The sequence below is a fragment of the Polyodon spathula genome, chromosome 4 (genome assembly GCF_017654505.1).
Source record: "Polyodon spathula isolate WHYD16114869_AA chromosome 4, ASM1765450v1, whole genome shotgun sequence".
NCBI classification, from domain to species: domain Eukaryota; kingdom Metazoa; phylum Chordata; class Actinopteri; order Acipenseriformes; family Polyodontidae; genus Polyodon; species Polyodon spathula.
In genome coordinates, this window is record NC_054537.1 from 48,685,232 (window position 1) to 48,704,506 (window position 19,275).

The following is a 19,275-nucleotide window of genomic DNA, read 5'->3' on the forward strand; positions in this document are numbered from 1 at the left end:
CCGATATGATGGTGAGTATACATAAATATTTTGTTTGTCATTCTTTATTTTAAGGGCCATCTATTAACTATTAACACCAGCTAATAAACATGTTAATATATGTAATTTATTTTTCTATTAATTGTTAGTTAATGTATAATAGGCCATCTAAAACTGTAAACATCAGAACTTTATCGATTACCAGACAAACTATTATATAAGTTGATTTTCAAGGCATTTTTCGGGGGCCCTTAAATGGGGAAAGTGAGTAATACACCGGTGTGATGTATGCACTGGTGTGTGTAATATTAACCCACTGCACCAGCGCCACAGTGGAATTACTACAGCTACGGTTATGGCTCACACAAACGTAACTGTTAACAACCTGACTTATTTGTTCAGGATCTATGGCATTCAGGTCATCTTGATAGGTAAAAGTTTTAATTTATTACTTTCAATGCCCTTAGTCATTTTTTATGTTAAACTCAAGCTTTCAGACTCTTGACTGACGTCCTCTCGACCCAGATGCGTGCGTATGTGGAAAGTTATCAATCTTTGGAATATGAACACGTGACAGCTACACTGCTTCACTGTTAACAGAACAGCTGTCAGGCTCTATGAATTTCCTTATTGCCATCCTCCCGAGCCATTGATTTGTCAACATTCAGACTGAACCCGCCCCTGTGATCTGCAGCAAACAGCTATTGGTTAGAAAACCGAGTAAACTTATCAAGTCTTCCGTTCATTGTAACTGCAATGTTATAACAATGCAGGTGACTTTGGAACTGGATAAAGTAGGACAGTCAGACAAAAAACGAAAGTGCTACTCAACAGATTTGAAATTATGCGTTGTTGAATTTGCTAAAATGCATGGCAATCACAATGGTGAAAAAACAATACATGACTGGAGACAAAACAAAGACAAACTTAACATTGTAAAAGAAAAACAAGCTTATAGGAGGAGAGTGTTTATGGCTCGATGTAGAAAACATTTTGTTTGAATGGAGTACTTTGAATGACCTTAATACATACTGTAACTTGTTCTAAATGTCAGTGCAACACAGTGATAAAGTATGTGTATGGTTGAGGTTCTGATTAAAAAAACAAAACGTATTTATTTGTACAGTTGGAAATGTAATGCAATTGTACTGCACCATATGCAACACTGAGATGTTTTGTTTACTGGTTATTAGATGGTGCACAGTTTAGTTTATTGTTTGGTTTTTTTTTTGCTTTTTTAATTGATGCAGACAGCAATGTTTAATACTTTTCTTTTACAATTGAATTAATACAACAAATTTGTAAACAAGGGTTATTTCGAAACTAAACTTGTGTATATTTCTTTATTTATTAATTTTGAGCACGTATGAAAAAAATCAATTGTAAAAAAAAAAAAAAGTATTTTAAAACACAAAAAAGGTGTTTCCCTAAAATTGAAGTCTAAAAAGGGGGGGAGCAATTTTTACAATGATTTTTAAGGTATCAGTTCCCAGTAGATTTTCAAATTGTGGTTCAAATTGTTAATGTATTAATGATTAGAAAATGAAATCAGGTTTTTATTAGTAGGCATCTTAACCACAATGCAGATGAGCCAGGCTCCTCTGCATTCGTGGGTATAGATTTTAACCTCATCTCATCGGCAGGGAATAGAATCTGTAACGGCAGTGCATCACACAACACTGGCCATTACAGTCGTAAATCTATGGACAGTGTTCCTATATTTATGAAAAGCTGATGTAGTGAACATAACCTTTGTTAATACAGTATGTGTGTCTTTTTGGTTATTACTACTGGCAGATACAAAGTGGAAGACACTGTTTTAAGTTTCGCCCACAGTTAAAAAATGAATACTGCAAATATAGATGTACTATTGTATAAAATGTAGAATTATAAAATCCCTAGAGGTACTTCAGTAGTATCCACTTAGTTGCCATTCTACCCACCTTTGTAAATACGGCCCAGTCCTCTGTAGTCCATCTGATCAGAGCAGTTAAACACCACCACATATTTTCCCAAACATCTGCCCATGTCCTTGGTTGTCTCTGTTTTGCCTGTTCCAGCTGGGCCTGCAGGGGCTCCACCCATACTCATCCACAGAGCCTGAGACAATGTGATATAACACCTGGACAACAAATAAATGTATATTGGCCATTTAACAGGGAATTTGACAAATGCTATGAAACCACACCCATGCTACAAGTATTCCATTCGTCTCTCTTAGCATAATCGTTAGGTGAGCACGGCACTATCGGCAATGGCAACACCTTAAATTTGTAGCAAATACTGTATAGTACTCCTAATATGGTAACATACTGGTACTAGCATGGAACTTACCAGCGTGTATTGGTTTTGTGACAACACTGTAAAGGCAAAGTATGAATATGTTACCACATAGGTACACGCTACCAATTTATCTTCCATTATAGCTGTGACTATTGCCATTAATACATACCCACTGCATTGCACCTGTATTGCCACTTTATTATCATCGAAGATCACTTGATAATGGCTGGTAGGTATGGTGATCTGATGCTCAAAGCAAAATCTTAGAGCTCTAATCCTAGACCATCTATGACTCAATGGATCCCCTTTTTTAAAATAAAAAACAGCATTTTTTTTTTATAAAACTAAAGAAATCCTGTGCTTAATAAATCTCCCTGCATCGCTACTGTGCAACCACCACTGCTAAAAATCTTTTTGTTAGTGTAAATTGAAGAACAAGTGTCAAGACTGCAAGGTTGCAAATGATTAGTACTTGAGGAGCCACTGCCCTTGAGGGACGTATAGGTCTTGAAAGTCTCTTAATGAGACAGTGATCCATTCAAGGATCAATATTTTTAGTAAGCAAAGGGTCTGTATTTAATCTTCTGCTCTAATACTTGAATTGATGGAGATGACATTACATAAATATTAAGTGTTAATCATATTTTAGTTGATTAAATCTATGTGTCCTCGTAGTGTATTCAGAACTCACTTGGCAACTGTACTTACATTACAGTAACTCAATTTAAGAATGTCCTAAAATTGTAAGATTAAAATAGTCTGTGGCTGAAGTATAGTATAGATCACTTTCAAGAAAAAAGGCTAATGTTTTACTTGAGTATCTGACTGGGTAAAACCTCTCCCAGTTGTTCTGTTCTATTTTAGAATGTGCAGCTGTAACTGGATATAGGTACTATGTATAGTCTCCTGGTAACTGCATTCAGAAACCTGTCATCACCTATGTGCAAGCTGAGGTGATATATCACTTTGCACTGTGTTATCCTTTATATTACATTGAACAGTGGAGGTGCATAACTGTTTGGAACTTTACTAACATTTTAAACTGCTTTAGTAGTAAGTACAAGTCGCCTCAAGTGGACAGCATGTGAGGTGCTGAGAGCACTTTATCCTTGGAGTACAATTTGATGCATCCGATAGGTATAGCTATTATATGACAAGTCGTATTGTCTTATTTTAGGGTTCTGTTTTTTCATTAGAAAAGTCAGTTAAGTTCTGCTTCTAATCTGCATTTTACTTCAACTAAATCAGTCATTTGGCTCGGTGACAGGCTGTTGTTACACTATCAAATCACTTTTTATGATGTTTGTTTATCACAACTGTACCATACTGCTTGTTTCTTATATGCCATTCACTTTCCTTTGGATTCCAAGTCCAGGATAACTGAGTATACACTGCAATGGTCTCAATAAACGAACGTCACAAAGGATCCTATTTATACACTAGCATACTCTGATTCAATTGAAGTCAGGCAGAGCAGAAGCAGTGTATAACTAAATGTATGTATTAGTAAAGCCTTTGCCATGTAATAGCTATAACAAAGGAATGCATTTAGTACACATGGTAGATAACGATACTTGTAGTCAAACCATCTCCCTCGCAATATAAAACCAAGAAAGGACATTCACTTTAACTCTATCCGATTCAGGGCAGTTCTGTAAATTAGAATTACTTTTCAGTTCAACCTATAATGACCAATCACTATAGCTGAGCTTGTTCAGTCTTTTGGACAAATCCCTGATGTAAACAAAATTAACTGGCAGTGGTGCATGAGCATGCATCCCCTGGCACTTATCTGGCAGGAATGCTTCCAAGTAATAAAAGAAGAACTCAAACCAAGTTTTCAATTTGTTAATTAATAACCTAAAGTTTATTATGCAAAAAGCTTTCCTGGCAATCAATCAATATCAATTATATATATATATATAATATATATATATATATATATATATATATATATATATATATATCTATAGATATATATATATATATATAATATATTCTTTTAAAGTAAAACAACATTCTGTATGTGCAGTGACAGCAGATCTATCTGGCCCTCACTTAAATTGCCCAGGTTTTGAAAGATTATGTTCATTGAACCGGGATAATAAATATACGTGAGGTGCAGACTTGTGCTTTTTTCACTTTTCTTTAATTGATGACAACACTGAGATTAACGAGATTGCTTGTCTGACCCTCCTGTGCATTTTTCTGTCTATATTTTCTGTGATGAATGTTCCTTATAAAAAAAACGCTATGCAGTCATTAGAAAATTACTAAATGTGGAAAATGGTAGTGCTATTTTTCTGTAACTTCAGAGGTAAAACTACAAGAAACTTAAGTAAACAAACTGTTTGGCTAACACCTTCATATTCATTTAGAAGCGTAATTGTCCCATCTTAAAACACACTAAAATAAGTTTCTGAAATGGTGTCTGCCATCACTGGTACATTTTGAATTTAAGGTTGGCAGGGATGGGGTTAACTCTGTTCCTGTCAATTGGAGAATGGCCACACCTGTTATTGTTGGCAGGAACAGATTTAACCCCATCCCTGCCAACCTTACATTCCCCACACACTATTCACATCAGCAGGGCTTCTGCCCTGTCACAGTAAGAACAAGAATTGAAGAGACCAACTTTAAAACCAATTAAAAGTTTATAAGATGAATAACAGTATTCTAGCAGGTGGTGCATTTGTTAAACACATAGCTGTCAGAACTGACAGTACTTTGGAAAATGTTTACGTTTAACAGCTCAGCCAATCGAGTGTCAGTACTTACATCCACAGTATATATTCCAATGTGTATTAGAGGAACAACAGTGTTAAGTGCACTGGTCATGTTGTTACCTGTCTGTTAGAGGAGTAATCACCAGCCTGTCTGTGCAGCCCAGGTACTCATTGCAGTAATTAAACTCAACATCAGTGATCTGGATGACACATTTGTCTGTATCTTCAATGAAGTAAAAACGAGACTGCTTTTGCCACTCAAAATCCAAGGTGGACTTGATGTTCATGCGGACCTGAAGAAAAATGATGGATTAGCACAATGCCAGGAGGAGATATATAAAAGCCTGTGTTGAGCACAGATTAAGTCAGCCCATTAAATATTACATTCTCTGAGACTAGTTGTATCTAGATTTAGCTTTATCCCCACAAGGTTAAATCATGTCCCTTTTTATCATGCTCTTAAAATGTAAAATAGCAAAAGCTTTGCTTTGAAATATACTACCATTTAACACACAATTTAAAAAAGGAAATGCCTTTTGCAAAAAGGCCCTTGATATATACAATAATATATACACAACATTAATGGCTTTAAGCTTGCCTCCAGCTCTCCAATTGTATACATTGATACAGCATGAGTAAAAGTGGCCAATGATCATTTTGACTGAAGCTCCTGGAGCAAAACCGCTCTACCCACCCTGAAGCTCTGTTAATTTTGTTAAACAGTAGGGGGCTGTGACAAAGTGCCCCACCCCCGTGTGTATTTTCTGTTGTATTTTGTATGTTAACGTTGGTGTATAGTCATTGGTACACCGGATATAAACGGGTCTGTGTAACACGAGTGTTTAAAATGTATATTTGTATGTAGGCACGAGAATTGCACAGCACTTTACGTGCAAGTAAAATAATATGTGAGCATGGGGAATTGCACTTTTATTAATTCATGTGTAGTTGTACAGAGACTCCAATTGAATGATTGATTAGCAATCGAGTCTTGGTACAGCTGCATAAAAGCTGCATGTTTTCACTCACTTGGGGTTGTGTGTTCGGGAGTGGAGAACGGGGGGGGGGAGAGAGAGAGAGAGAGAGAGAGAGAGAGAGAGAGAGAGAGGAGAAGCGTAATTATAAATATCAATTGCTACAAGTGCTGGAAGCACCAGCACCGTACTTGTTTTGTGTAGCGTTCGTCCACCCTGTTTTGTTAGCATCTACTCGTTTTGTTTGTCTATTTATTTTGGCCTCACATGCTGTGTGCTGTCTTTGTTGCAAACCTTTTATTATTATTTTTTTTTTACAATTAAGAAGCTTTAAGAAACCATTCAAACCTTGCTGTTGTGAAGTTACGGTTTCAGTAATTGCAAACCTACAAAACTGGGCACATGTTTCAGCATAAAATGTACAATATGTATTTACTGAGCACGCATTAAATACAAACACATGCAAGTCTATGCACAGTGCTACACCTAGAATTCCCACATGTAGTTTATTAAAGGAAAGTGTTAAACAAATAAAGCAAGTACTGTTCTTTAGAAGGTAATTATTCCCCAAGTAAGGCAGTTCAAAATACTTGCCATGTCAAAAGCACTGTTTTACTATATAAAAAAAAGACTTCACTCTGAAGCAAATGCAAAGATTTTTATTTTATTTTTTATGCTGAATAAAACAATTTAAAGGTTATAAACTTACAGGAAGGACTAGTCAAGAGTTGTTTCTTGTTTTATACCATTAAAATGGTCTCATTGCTTTAAGAAATTGTGTCTTTGCCTTTGTGTGTGCTTCTAAACATGGTCCATTGAGTTAGAGGGCAAAACAATAATGTAACTACTGCTAGTGCAACAAGTCATTTCTTGCCAGTTTTAATTTTTTACTTTACTATTCAGGCAAATTTTACACTTGATTTAGATTACGTACATTATTTATATCTTTAATCAGGACTCAGTGCGCAAAACTTGCCTTTATCCAGACTGACCGACTTCCCGACCCAGGGAAAGAACTGTCAGGTCAGCCCATCCAAAGAACTCTGCCGTTCCTTAGCGTCAAGTCAGGAGGGAGATTTACAACCAAGGTTCATTATATTTCTGTCACAAGCTCTTACAGTTTATACAGTTTAATTCCATAACAGGCATGTTTCGTTGGAATGTACTATTTAAAAATTAACCTCCCCTTGAATAGGAGGGACTCATCGGCAGATATATTTTGGCTAGGGATTATATGTTTTTTCAGATTTCTTTTCTAGGTGATCGATAAGGGGACGTATTTTGAAGAGTCTGTCGAATTCAGGATGGTCCCTCGGTAGAGCCTTATCATTGTAGTGTAAACATTTTAAAATTAATGGAACCTGTTCCGGGTCATTGTAGCAGGGAAAATTGGGCAAGTGTGGATAGGGTTAGTAGACTAATATAAATCCATTCTGGGTTTATCCACCTGTCCCATCAGAAGTGATAAACCTCAGAACTTTTAAATTTCGATTACATTAGTGGAGACCCACTTATGATTCCTAGAACATGGCCCCAGGCTGTCCCCATGTTGTACCATGAACTGTTGTTTTGGGTAACTTAGCAACCAATAAACCAAAAGGAAAGCACTGAAATCACTACATCATAAAAAATGTAATTATGAAAAAAAAAAAAAAATGAAGAAGAACATTTAGAGTGGAGGCTTCATTTGACAGAGAAAAAAAAAGTAACATTTTGCCTTGTTTGCGTCAGTTTCCCAGACTTGCAGGAAACAGCAGCTTTATTAATTGTGAATTCAACATTTCATTTACATCATATCCAGACTCACAGTAAGATGTCCTGATGGATACCCAGATATGCAATCGAATTGTGAGACTTTATGATTTGGGATCCGATGTGTTCATGTGAAAAATGCCATTCAGAATCCTTCCAGGACTCGCTGGTATCACTCAGCAAGATTGGCGCTGACTTGGGAGAGGCTACACAAGCGACAACGCTCTATATAGGATTGCTATTATTTTGTATTATGAATATTGTTTAAATAGTGTTTATTATTAGGATTAGGGATGGGAATTTGGAATATTTTCTTATTCGAATACACAGGGTGCAACATTTTTGTGTACTCGATTACCTGAACTCTGGTCCCTTACGCTACCAAGAGTAAAAGGCAAACGTGTGTGTGCACTAAGCAGACAGCAATGTAAACTGGTAAAGTTTAGCCGGGTTCACAAAGTGTACAAACAGTGTCCAAGATGAGATGTCTTCTCTCTGTACCCTATTTCCTTAGTAATAATATTTATATTGCGCAAATATAATATTTTTGCTGTAGTGTAAATAAAATAATAGATATCTTATAGCAACCTAAATATTCTATATCTGTTTAATTCTAACAAATAATATTTATAACATAATCTTAGTGTAAATATTGTAACCTGGCCAAAATAGAAAATACATTCAACATTACAATAGTTTAACATTACTAATTACAACTAGCCATCAAGTACTGACATCAGATGAATCGAAGTCAAGTTACTTTATTTATTCAATAACCTGAAAATAATTCAAAACAAGGCTACCTGGTTGTACTTTTAATGGTCAGTGCAAGTGTTGCTGTTACTCCATCCATTCACAGAGTCAACAGTAGATGTTTTACAATGAACTACAGTCCAGAGTTATAAAAAAACTCCTTTCCCAGTGTCTTGCCTTTTCTTATAGTGACTGTGTTGTTGTGCTTAACATTTAGTATATCTTTATATTCATCATAACGTGAAATTACCTTTCTACTTTCAACATTACCCAAGTTTGGATAACCGTACTCCTTTTAGCACTTGCTATATACATGTTTAATGGCTGAAGTAGCATATATTGAAAGGCTTTGTTTAGTCACTTTCTTTTGAGACGTGGGCTCTCTACAGTTACCATACACAGTTAGAAACATACTGAAAATAAAAATAATATATACATATGTTGGGCCAGATAAAATTGCACCCGGGCCAGTAAAAACACTAGATCAGTGGCCCGAGGGGCCAGTAGTTAAAAATCTAAATGTAGAGCCCTGACCAAACACTCAAAAAGGTCGTTAGTCATAAACAACTAGAAAAAGTTAACTGGAGTAATTCAGTTGTGTTTACCCTGATACCTGGTGTGTCAGAAAAGGGTGGATTTTAAGACTGGATATTGTTAGGGGGGATCCAGTGATAGAGCCCAGCTACAGTTCCCTGTTCTGGTAGGAGCTCAGGTTCAGCATCAATCAGCTCCTCTTCCTCACCACTGCTGGATTCACTTGTCACATATTCACCACCAGATTCAATCGGCACAAAATCTCCCTGTGTCAGACTCCATTAGGAGGTCAGCAATAGCCTCTGCACTGAGCTGCTTTCTTGCCATTTTACTGAACAAAACACACACACACAGACATATATATATATATATATATATATATATATATATATATATATATATATATATATATATATATATATATATATAGTGCTGTGAAAAAGTATTTGCGCCCTGTCTGATTTTCTGCATTTTTGCACATTTTTCACATTGAATTTCATCTGATCTTTTTATGGGTCATAGTAGTACACAAAGAGTCTGAGAGGGAAAATGACACCAAAGTTTGGTGCTTCTTTCATTTGTTTGGTGTGCAAGGTAATCAAACATGCAATCTTGAGGTGTGAAAAAGTTATTCCCGCCCTAGTTAACTCAACCCAATTAAAGGGATAATTAGGGTCAGCTGTTTTAATACTTTAGTTAACAATCAGGCCTGATTTGGGCCAGCACTGCCCAATATACATCTGACTTTGGCCCTTAACATCAGAGTGAAGTTGTTAGCACAGAGGTTCTAGTGGCACATCATGCCAGATCAAAAGAAATTCCTGAAGACCTCCGCAAAAATAAGTTGTCTGGAAAGGGTTATAAAACCATTTCTAAGGCTCTGGGGCTCCGCCAAACCACAGTCAGAGCCATATTGTCCAAATGGAGAAAGTTTGGGACAGTAGTGAGTCTTCCCAGGAGTGGCCATCCTGCCAAAATCTCTCCAACAGCAAGGCGTAAAATTGTCCAGGAAGTCACAAAGAACCCTTGAAAAACATCCAGGGATCTGCAGGCCTCTATTGCCTTGGCTAAGGTCATCAGAAACACACTGGGCAAAAATGGGATTCATGGCAGAGTAGCAAGGCGGAAACCACTGCTCACTAAAAGAACATGATTGCTCGTCTCAAGTTTGACAAAAAGCACCTGGATGATCCTCAAGAGTTCTGGAACAATGTTCTATAGACAGATGAGTCAAAAGTGGAATTTTTTGGCCAACATGGGCCCTGTTATGTCTGGCAAAAACCAAACACTGCATTCCACAGTAAGAACCTCATACCAACAGTCAAGCATGGTAGCGGTAGTGTCATGATTTGGGGATGCTTTGCTGCATCAGGACCTGGATGACTTGCCGTCATTGAAAGAACCATGAATTCTGCTCTGTGTCAGAGAATTCTACTGGAGAATGTCAGACAATGCATCCGTGAGCTGAAGCTGAAGTGCAGCTGGGTCAAGCAGCAAGACAATGATCCAAAACACACAAGTCTACATCAGAATGGTTGAAGAACAAGAAATTTAAAGTTTTGGAATGGCCTAGTCAAAGTCCAGACCTAAACCTCATTGAGATGTTGTGGCAGGACCTGAAACAAGCAGTTTATGCTCGAAAACCCACAAATGTCACTGAGCTGAAGCAGTTCTGTATGAAGGAGTGGGCCAAAATTCCTCCACGGCACTGTGAGAGACTGATCAATAACTACAGGAAGCGTTTGGTTGCAGTTATTACAATGCTAAAGGTGGCATAGCCAGTTATTAAGTCTAAGGGGGCGATTACTTTTTCACACGGGGGCATTGGGTGTTGCATAACTTTCTTTAATAAATAAATGAAATAAGTATCAAAATTTTGTTTTATTTGTTCACTCAGGGTCCCTTTTATGTAATATCAGATTTTGGTTGAAGATCTGATAACATTCAGTGTCAAAAATATGCAAAAATGCAGAAAATCAGACAGGGGGCAAATACTTTTTCACGGTACTGTATATATATATATATATATATATATATATATATATATATATATATATATATATATATATATATATATACACACACACACACACACACACACACACACACATACATACATACATACATACAGTCCCTATAGGAAGTCTACACCCCTTTGAACTTTTTTCACATTTTGTTGTGTCAGCGCCTCAGAGTTTCATGCATTTAAATTAGGATTTTTTTTCCATTTATCTACACACCATACTCCACACTGTTAAAGGTAAAAAAAGTTTTTATTGAGAAAAAAATTATATATTAAAAATACAAATACTTGGTGGAAGCACCTTTGACAGAAATTACAGCTCTGAGTATGTTCGGATAGGTCTCTACCAACTTTGCATACCTAGTTTTGGCAATATTTGACCATTCTTCTTTACAAAACTGTTCAGCAGGTTTTCCTCAAGGACTTCTCTGTACTTTGCTCCATTCATTTTCCCTTCTATCCTGACAAGTGCCCCAGTCCCTGCCGATGAGAAACATCCCCATAACATGATGCTGCCACCACCATGCTTCACAGTAGGGGTGGTGTTCTTTGGGTGATGTACTGTGTTGGGTTTGCGCCAAACATAACGCTTTGCATTTAGGCCAAAAAGTTCCACTTTAGTGTCGTCAGACCACAAAACTTTTTGCCATATGGCTACAGAATCTCCTGAAGTTTTTTTTTTTTTTTTTTTTTTTTTTTTGCATACTTCAAATGGGATTCAAGGTGGACGTTCTTGAGTAATGACTTTCTTCTTGCCACCCTACCATACAGGCCAGATTTGTGGAGTGCTTGGGATATTGTTGTCACATGCACACTTTGACAAGTCTTGGCCATAAAAGCCTGTAGCTCTTATAAAGTTGCCATTGGCCTCTTTGTAGCCTCTCTGATCAGTCTCCTTCTTGCTCGGTCATCCAGTTTGGCGGGACGGCCTGATCTAGGCAAGGTTGGTTGTGCCAAACACCTTCCACTTCTTAATAATAGTCTTGACCGTGCTCAAGATCATGGTTGAGTCATTGCTTCGAAATGCACTACCCAGCAGAGAGAACTTACAGGAACTGCTGAATTTATCCTGAAATCATGTGAATCACTACAATTTAACACAGGTGGAGACCACTTGGAGTGTGATTTTGATGGCGATTGGTTACCCCTGAGCTAATTTAGGATTGCTATTACAAGGGGGTGGACACTTATCTAACCGAGCTATTTCAGTTTTTATTTTTACTTAATTTTCTACAAATTTCTAGAACATTTTTTTCACTTAGAAGTTGTGGGGTAAAAAAAAAAATTCCAGGCTATAAGGCAACATAGTATATATATATATATATATATATATATATATATATATATATATATATATATATATATATATATATATATATATATATATATAATTGAAAAAAGCCAAGTCGTTTTCAAAATTGCAATACAGTATATATTTTTTTATTTATTTTTTTCTAAATTGAGCAAACAAAAAGTAAATTGAAACCAAGAAGTCCAATGAAATATTGTTATGCTATGGAGAAAGGAGAACAATAAAAAAGGCAAGAAAGAAGAAAAGAAAGGAATAAATCAGATGAAGAAAAGGCTATCAATTATAAAAGATTTTGGGGCAAGATAGAAAAATGAAATTCGATCCAATATAAAATTATAACTTTTTGCTTTACTAAAAAATAAAATTCAATATTCGAAAAAAAATGTAAAATAATTCAATCCTATTCTCAAACTGACTTGCCCAACAGTATCTGTCTAACAGCAACTAAACCAGTCAAGTAGTCTGAGATACAAAGTTTCACATAGAGTAACTATTACAAAACACACATGGTTCCTAATGTTAATTTTTACCAAATCATCGCTGAATTGAAGCTATTGGACAGAAAATAAAAAAGTTACTACAGTACCTCCCACACACTTGATACAATGGCTCTTCTCAAAAGCAGACAGTATTTTCGTCTACCATCACATCAGCATCAGATGTTAGTTCAAAGCTAGTATCACTAAACATAGGTCGATACAGCAACTACTAATTTTATTATCAATCCACATTAAAAAGAAAACAAAAGTTGCACACAGATTGTTTTAAATTAATTCACAATGTTTCATAGTAAAAGCTAGGGAGAGCCACCACTTGCGTTCAGATAGGCTGTAAATAAAATTTAACAACTGTGTCACATCAAAAATATTTTGTCAGTGAAATATAGTGAAATTAACACCGACGACTGAATATGTTATAATAACTCCTCAATGAGCGAGCCCGAGTGAAAAAACGGCAATTCACTTTTTTTTTTTTTTAAAACCATGTTTTTAACCAGGATGTACCAGGAAGCACAGGGGAGTCATTTTTTGTAGTATCCAAACTGCCCAGCATCTTCTGTTGCAGTCACACCGCTGCTTAGCTGTTGTAAATAGTGCAGAGCAGACTGTGGTGGGTCAAACCAATGTTTGTGTAGGGGACGATTTATTGTGAGTTTGTATTTATTTATTTATTTATTTTTAATGTTGGACTCATAGCATCTTATGACTGACTTTTGACGGAATTCTGTCTACAGACGTAGCACTTTGATACAGTAACTGGAACTATAACATGGATTTTAGCTTTTTTACTATCACATCACAAAGTCAGTACACCAGGTTTTAAGATTCTGTGGAAAAAAAACATTCACTGCACAGAAATTAATCATGTGAAGTGTAGGGACCAAATTATATAAAAGAAAAAACTGAAACATGAAACAGCAAAAGCAGTGGATTTGCAGAATAAAACTGATTGGAAGATAACATACCAAGTCGTCAAAGATGTCTTTCTGGTGCACGTGAATGGTGATCAGGGTCTCATATTTTGTTCGTTCAATCTTTGTCAGGTCTCGTGTTGTCATATCTATCAGATCATTCAGGATATCCAAAAACTTCTGATTGGTTGTCTGCATGACCTGTTTTTTTAATGTTATCGGAAGACAAGTCAATTAAAAAGAAAATGCAGTGGTTGTGTACAGTGGCTTGCGAAAGTATTGACCCCCCTTGGCATTTTTCCTATTTTGTTGCCTTACAACCTGGAATTAAAATTGATTTTTTGGGGGTTTGTATCATTTGATTTACACAATGCCTACCACTTTGAAGATGCAAAATATTTTTTATTGTGAAACAAACAAGAAATAAGACAAAAAAACAGAAAACTTGAGCGTGCATAAGTATTCCACCCCCCCCCCCCAAAGTCAATACTTTGTAGAGCCACCTTTTGCAGCAATTACAGCTGCAAGTCTCTTGGGGTATGTATCTATAAGCTTGGCACATCTAGCCACTGGGATTTTTGCCCATTCTTCAAGGCAAAACTGCTCCAGCTCCTTCAAGTTGGATGGGTTCCGCTGGTGTACAGCAATCTTTAAGTCATACCACAGATTCTCAATTGGATTGAGGTCTGGGCTTTGACTAGGCCATTCCAAGACATTTAAATGTTTCCCCTTAAACCACTCGAGTGTTGCTTTACCAGTATGCTTAGGGTCATTGTCCTTCTGGAAGGTGAACCTCCATCCCAGTCTCAAATCTCTGGAAGACTGAAACAGGTTTCCCTCAAGAATTTCCCTGTATTTAGCGCCATCCATCATTCCTTCAATTCTGACCAGTTTCCCAGTCCCTGCCGATGAAAAACATCCCCACAGCATGATGCTGCCACCACCATGCTTCACTGTGGGGATGGTGTTCTCGGGGTGATGAGAGGTGTTGGGTTTGCGCCAGACATAGCGTTTTCCTTGATGGCCAAAAAGCTCAATTTTAGTCTCATCTGACCAGAGTACCTTCTTCCATATGTTTGGGGAGTCTCCCACATGCCTTTTGGCGAACACCAAATGTGTTTGCTTATTTTTTTCTTTAAGCAATAGCTTTTTTCTGGTCACTCTTCTGTAAAGCCCAGCTCTGTGGAGTGTACGGCTTAAAGTGGTCCTATGGACAGATACTCCAATCTCTGCTGTGGAGCTTTGCAGCTCCTTCATTGTTATCTTTGGTCTCTTTGTTGCCTCTTTGATTAATGCCCTCCTTGCCTGGTCTGTGAGTTTTGGTGGGCAGCCCTCTCTTGCCAGGTTTGTTGTGGTGCCATATTCTTTCCATTTTTAATAATGGCTTTAATGGTGCTCCGTGGGTTGTTCAAAGTTTTGGATATTTTTTTATAACCCAACCCTGATCTGTACTTCTCCACAACTTTGTCCCTGACCTGTTTGGAGAGCGCCTTGGTCTTCATGGTGCCACTTTCTTGGTGGTGCCCTTTGCTTAGTGGTGTTGCAGACTATGGGGCCTTTCAGAACAGGTGTATATATACTGAGATCATGTGACAGATCATGTGACACTTAGATTGCACACAGGTGGACTTTATTTAACTAATTATGTGACTTCTGAAGGTAATTGGTTGCACCAGATCTTATTTAGAGGCTTAATAGCAAAGGGGGTGAATACATATGCACGCACCACTTTTCCGTTATTTATTTTTTAGACAAGTTATTTTTTTCATTTCACTTCACCAATTTGGACTATTTTGTGTATGTCCATTACATGAAATCCAAATAAAAATCCATTTTAATTCCAGGTTGTAAGGCAACAAAATAGGAAAAATGCCAAGGGGGGTCAATACTTTCACAAGCCACTGTACAGTAATAGTTTAAGTATATCACACAAAAAATATTTCCTACCTTTTTATCATTTTTCGCAATGACGAGGGCTTCTTCAGAGTCTCTGGTCCAAATCATCTGTATACCCAGAAGCCCTATCTGCGCAGGGAACATTGACTGGAATTCATACAGCTTGAAGCCTGGGTCACTGATAGCCAGCCAGGCCTGTTTGATGATATTGTGAATTGTCTTTTTAACTCCACCAAGCAATTGTCCCAGCCATGCTTCCACGTTGCCCTGTAAGGAGTAGATTTTTTTTATCATAATAGACACATTGGTAACTGGATGGCATTTAAGCACGACTATTGATGCAAACTGATCTTGTGCAGTAATGCTGCTATTCCTATTAAAATAAACAGCCCAACTACATTTTACTACCAAAATGTATACAAGTCTTATTTGTACAAACTATTATTATGGCCAAAGCCACATGGGTGCATGTTTCTTTGAAACTGTAAGATTACAAAAAGTGTTGTCAGCAATATACATAATCTTCAACCAAAAATTATAACTATCACACTGTAGAAGTTAGTACTGATGTAAATCATGTAGAAAAAAATTAATTAAAGAAAATGCCCAGGTATAATTTCATCACAAGATACAGCCTTCACTAGTTTAGCCAAACCAGTACTGTACTTACATGCACAGTGTATGGAATAACCTTATATGTATTTAATAAATATGTACCCTCAATAATTGTTCTTAGGAATGCCCACACCTAGGTACAACATTAAACGTAGAGCTGTTCTCAAGATTATTAAAATGCTAACTGGAATGGATGCAGCCCTCCCCCCATCCACCAAATATGGTTATGATAAACTGAATATAGTCAGTAAAATCCAGCAGTGAGAGTCTGTGTACCTGTGCTAATACAGGTTCCATAAGATCAACAGTTTCTCCTTCTTGAGACTGAAAGTTGAGAATCTGGTCATAGTTCTTTTCATGAAATCCCACCCGATGGACATTGTCAAAAAGACTCAGCAGGTGCGCCTGAAACATGATATTGCATACCTTAAACACTGATCAAATAAATACCTGAATTTTATTGTACTTTTTATGACAGTGAAACCAAAAATCATTTAATTAGAAAAAAAACAATTAGAAAATACTACTGAACTTTAAATAATAAAATAGTGATATGAACATGAGAACCGAAGAAAATGTACAAATCAGAGATGATAAAGTCAGATCCCAGAACTCTGTCAGATATTTTTTGAGTATATCAATAATATATAATTATCTGACAGCTGCCAGTAAAAGGACATGTTCACTAATGAGGCCCATATATCGCCCCCCCCCCCCCCCACACACACACACACACATACACACACACTTAACTTCAAAATAAGGGCACAGTATGGTAATAAAATCAAACCTGCTTAATATCACTTCAATGGGACTGAGCATAAAGTGTAACAATAAACAGAGTTGACATTAACATTATGATACATACAGTCTTAGTTAATCAATAGCTGTAGCTGACTGGTTTTAAGACTGCCTTGTTTCAACACGTGCCTTACATTCTTGATTCCAAATAAATTCTATTACAGTGGTATTTCAACACTGTTAGCCCGACCTGCTCTGTGCTACAATTTGGGGTTCTGCTTTTATGGTTTTACCTGATAAAGACCAATTTCTACCCCTCAAAAGGATTTTTTTTTTTTTTAAATAGCATTAAACACCACTTTTTTTACATGTTAGTTCCATAGATATTATAAATCAAGGATATTTGCTGAAACAAAGATCAAGGGCCTTTAAGTAAAGGTACGGTATTTTCTTTTTGAATAATAAATTGGATGACAGAATATAAACTATGAAGATCCAGAGTTTGATCAAATAGAAGACAATTTCACCAAACAGGTAGAAATAAACCCTGGAAATTTTAACCCTGAAAACTGTAGAAACTAAAACACTAGGGGTTGTATAGAGTCAACAGATTTGTAAGGTCACAATAACTGAAAAACTCAATATTAGACAAAAACTATAAATTGTTATTGCAATCCTAAAGTTGAGTAGTTTCTTTTAGGAAGGGTCCTTACCTGAATGGTGTGGGAGTCAGAGGCCTGGCCTAGGATTTCTAAAAGGGCAGGATCAGACACGAAGAAGAAACGGGGAAACATCAGCCTCTTCTTCTCCAGGTACCCTGTCAGGGACTTCTGACACATCTCCAACTGTTCCAGCAAGTGTGGAAGAAGCTGGGCCAGAGTCTCGTCTCCGACGCAGCAGTGCACAATGTTGGGAGTCTCATGAGCACGCTGGATTATTTTCTGCCAGGACTTGTCGATGTTCTGGAACCTTTTAGCTTCCTACACATACAGCAGCAATAGTATCACACTTTCAAATCTTGCTGTCTCAGTGGTTTTATCCTGTGCTACAGAATTATTTCTGCTTTTAGATATTTGGGGGTTCCCTAATCTGCCTGATATTGCCCAACATTCTTTGTTTAACACAATCGCAAATTACTTCACAACCAGACAGGAGTAGCGAATGTCAAAATTGTTCAAATGTTCTCCTCTCTTTAAGGTGCAGTTGCTTACGTTTGCGCCTACTCAGGGATTTTTAATTGAAGGGCCAAATACAAGTGTTGTAACCTTTACTGATGAGGCAATAAGGATTGTCAATCAGACACAGGTCACTCTTTTTTTTTTTTTTAGCTACTGCTTTTGTTGGTTTATCTTACCTTCACTTCTAACTCCCACCAGGAGGCTTTACTACCCCTATCTAAATTACTTTTGCAGTTATCTTGTCCATTTGAGAATACAAAACTTTACATGGCATTTCCCCTTCAATCTATCTGCTTGCCTCCGGCATTGACTTTCTCTTTGTATCAAGATTCAATTTCCTTCACAAACATTCATCATCTTTGTGGATGACTTTGAATGGGATTGCTACTTTTACACTGACAAATGGGTTTCCTGTACTAAAGGTGGATTTACACATGTGAAACTAAAGTTGCTACAAGTATCTCATATGTCTGAATTGTCTCCTTTCAAATTAGAACATTTTCTGAAATGCCACCTTTATACTTGGTTCACCAAGAAACCTGCTAATTGTATAACTTTGTTCCCTGCCTTTGCTTTTTAAATATATGTTTTGCTAGCCGTAAGTTTGGTAATTCATTTCACCTTAAAACAGTCCCACCGTTTTGCCAATCCTATACACAAATCCAACCTTTCTACCAATTCCAGCATGCAAATTAACTATCCTGTGTCAACAGGGAATTTTAACCCTTCTAGTAAAGAAGGCTTCCCTCAGGGAAAACAGTAAGCCCCTAAAGCATCTAATAGGACAGGCCTTTTGAGACTTAACATGCACAATGTGGCTCAGCCCTTATCTGCTATACAATACAGCTTCAGATACAACTTAATAAGCACAAAGTAAACATAAACAATACATGTTATTTATGTATTCCTTTTTTTTGGTCCTGTATGCAGTCATCGAGCCTTTATGCTTAACATGCAACCTTTTTATTTCTGATTATCCCTAGTATCTATAGTACTGTATATAATTTACTCTATAGTAACAGCTCTGTAGAAAATGACCACCTAATCTCCACAAACAAAGCTTGATCTAACAAGGCTTTGATCTAAAGTTTATTAATG

At 36.8% G+C, this 19,275-nt stretch overlaps 1 protein-coding gene across 1 annotated transcript in view; it reads right to left on the bottom strand.

Moving 5' to 3' along the window:
* Positions 1-19,275, bottom strand: part of dnah5l (dynein, axonemal, heavy chain 5 like) — a 300,816-nt gene that overhangs the window by 205,451 nt on the left and 76,090 nt on the right. Inside the window, exons 37-42 of the mRNA XM_041248036.1 lie at positions 17,713-17,979; positions 16,535-16,663; positions 15,695-15,910; positions 13,802-13,948; positions 5,109-5,281; positions 1,923-2,101 (exon numbers count right to left, since the gene is read on the bottom strand). Of these exons, the coding sequence (XP_041103970.1) occupies positions 1,923-2,101; positions 5,109-5,281; positions 13,802-13,948; positions 15,695-15,910; positions 16,535-16,663; positions 17,713-17,979 (1,111 nt within the window). The remainder of the gene's footprint in view (positions 1-1,922; positions 2,102-5,108; positions 5,282-13,801; positions 13,949-15,694; positions 15,911-16,534; positions 16,664-17,712; positions 17,980-19,275) is intronic.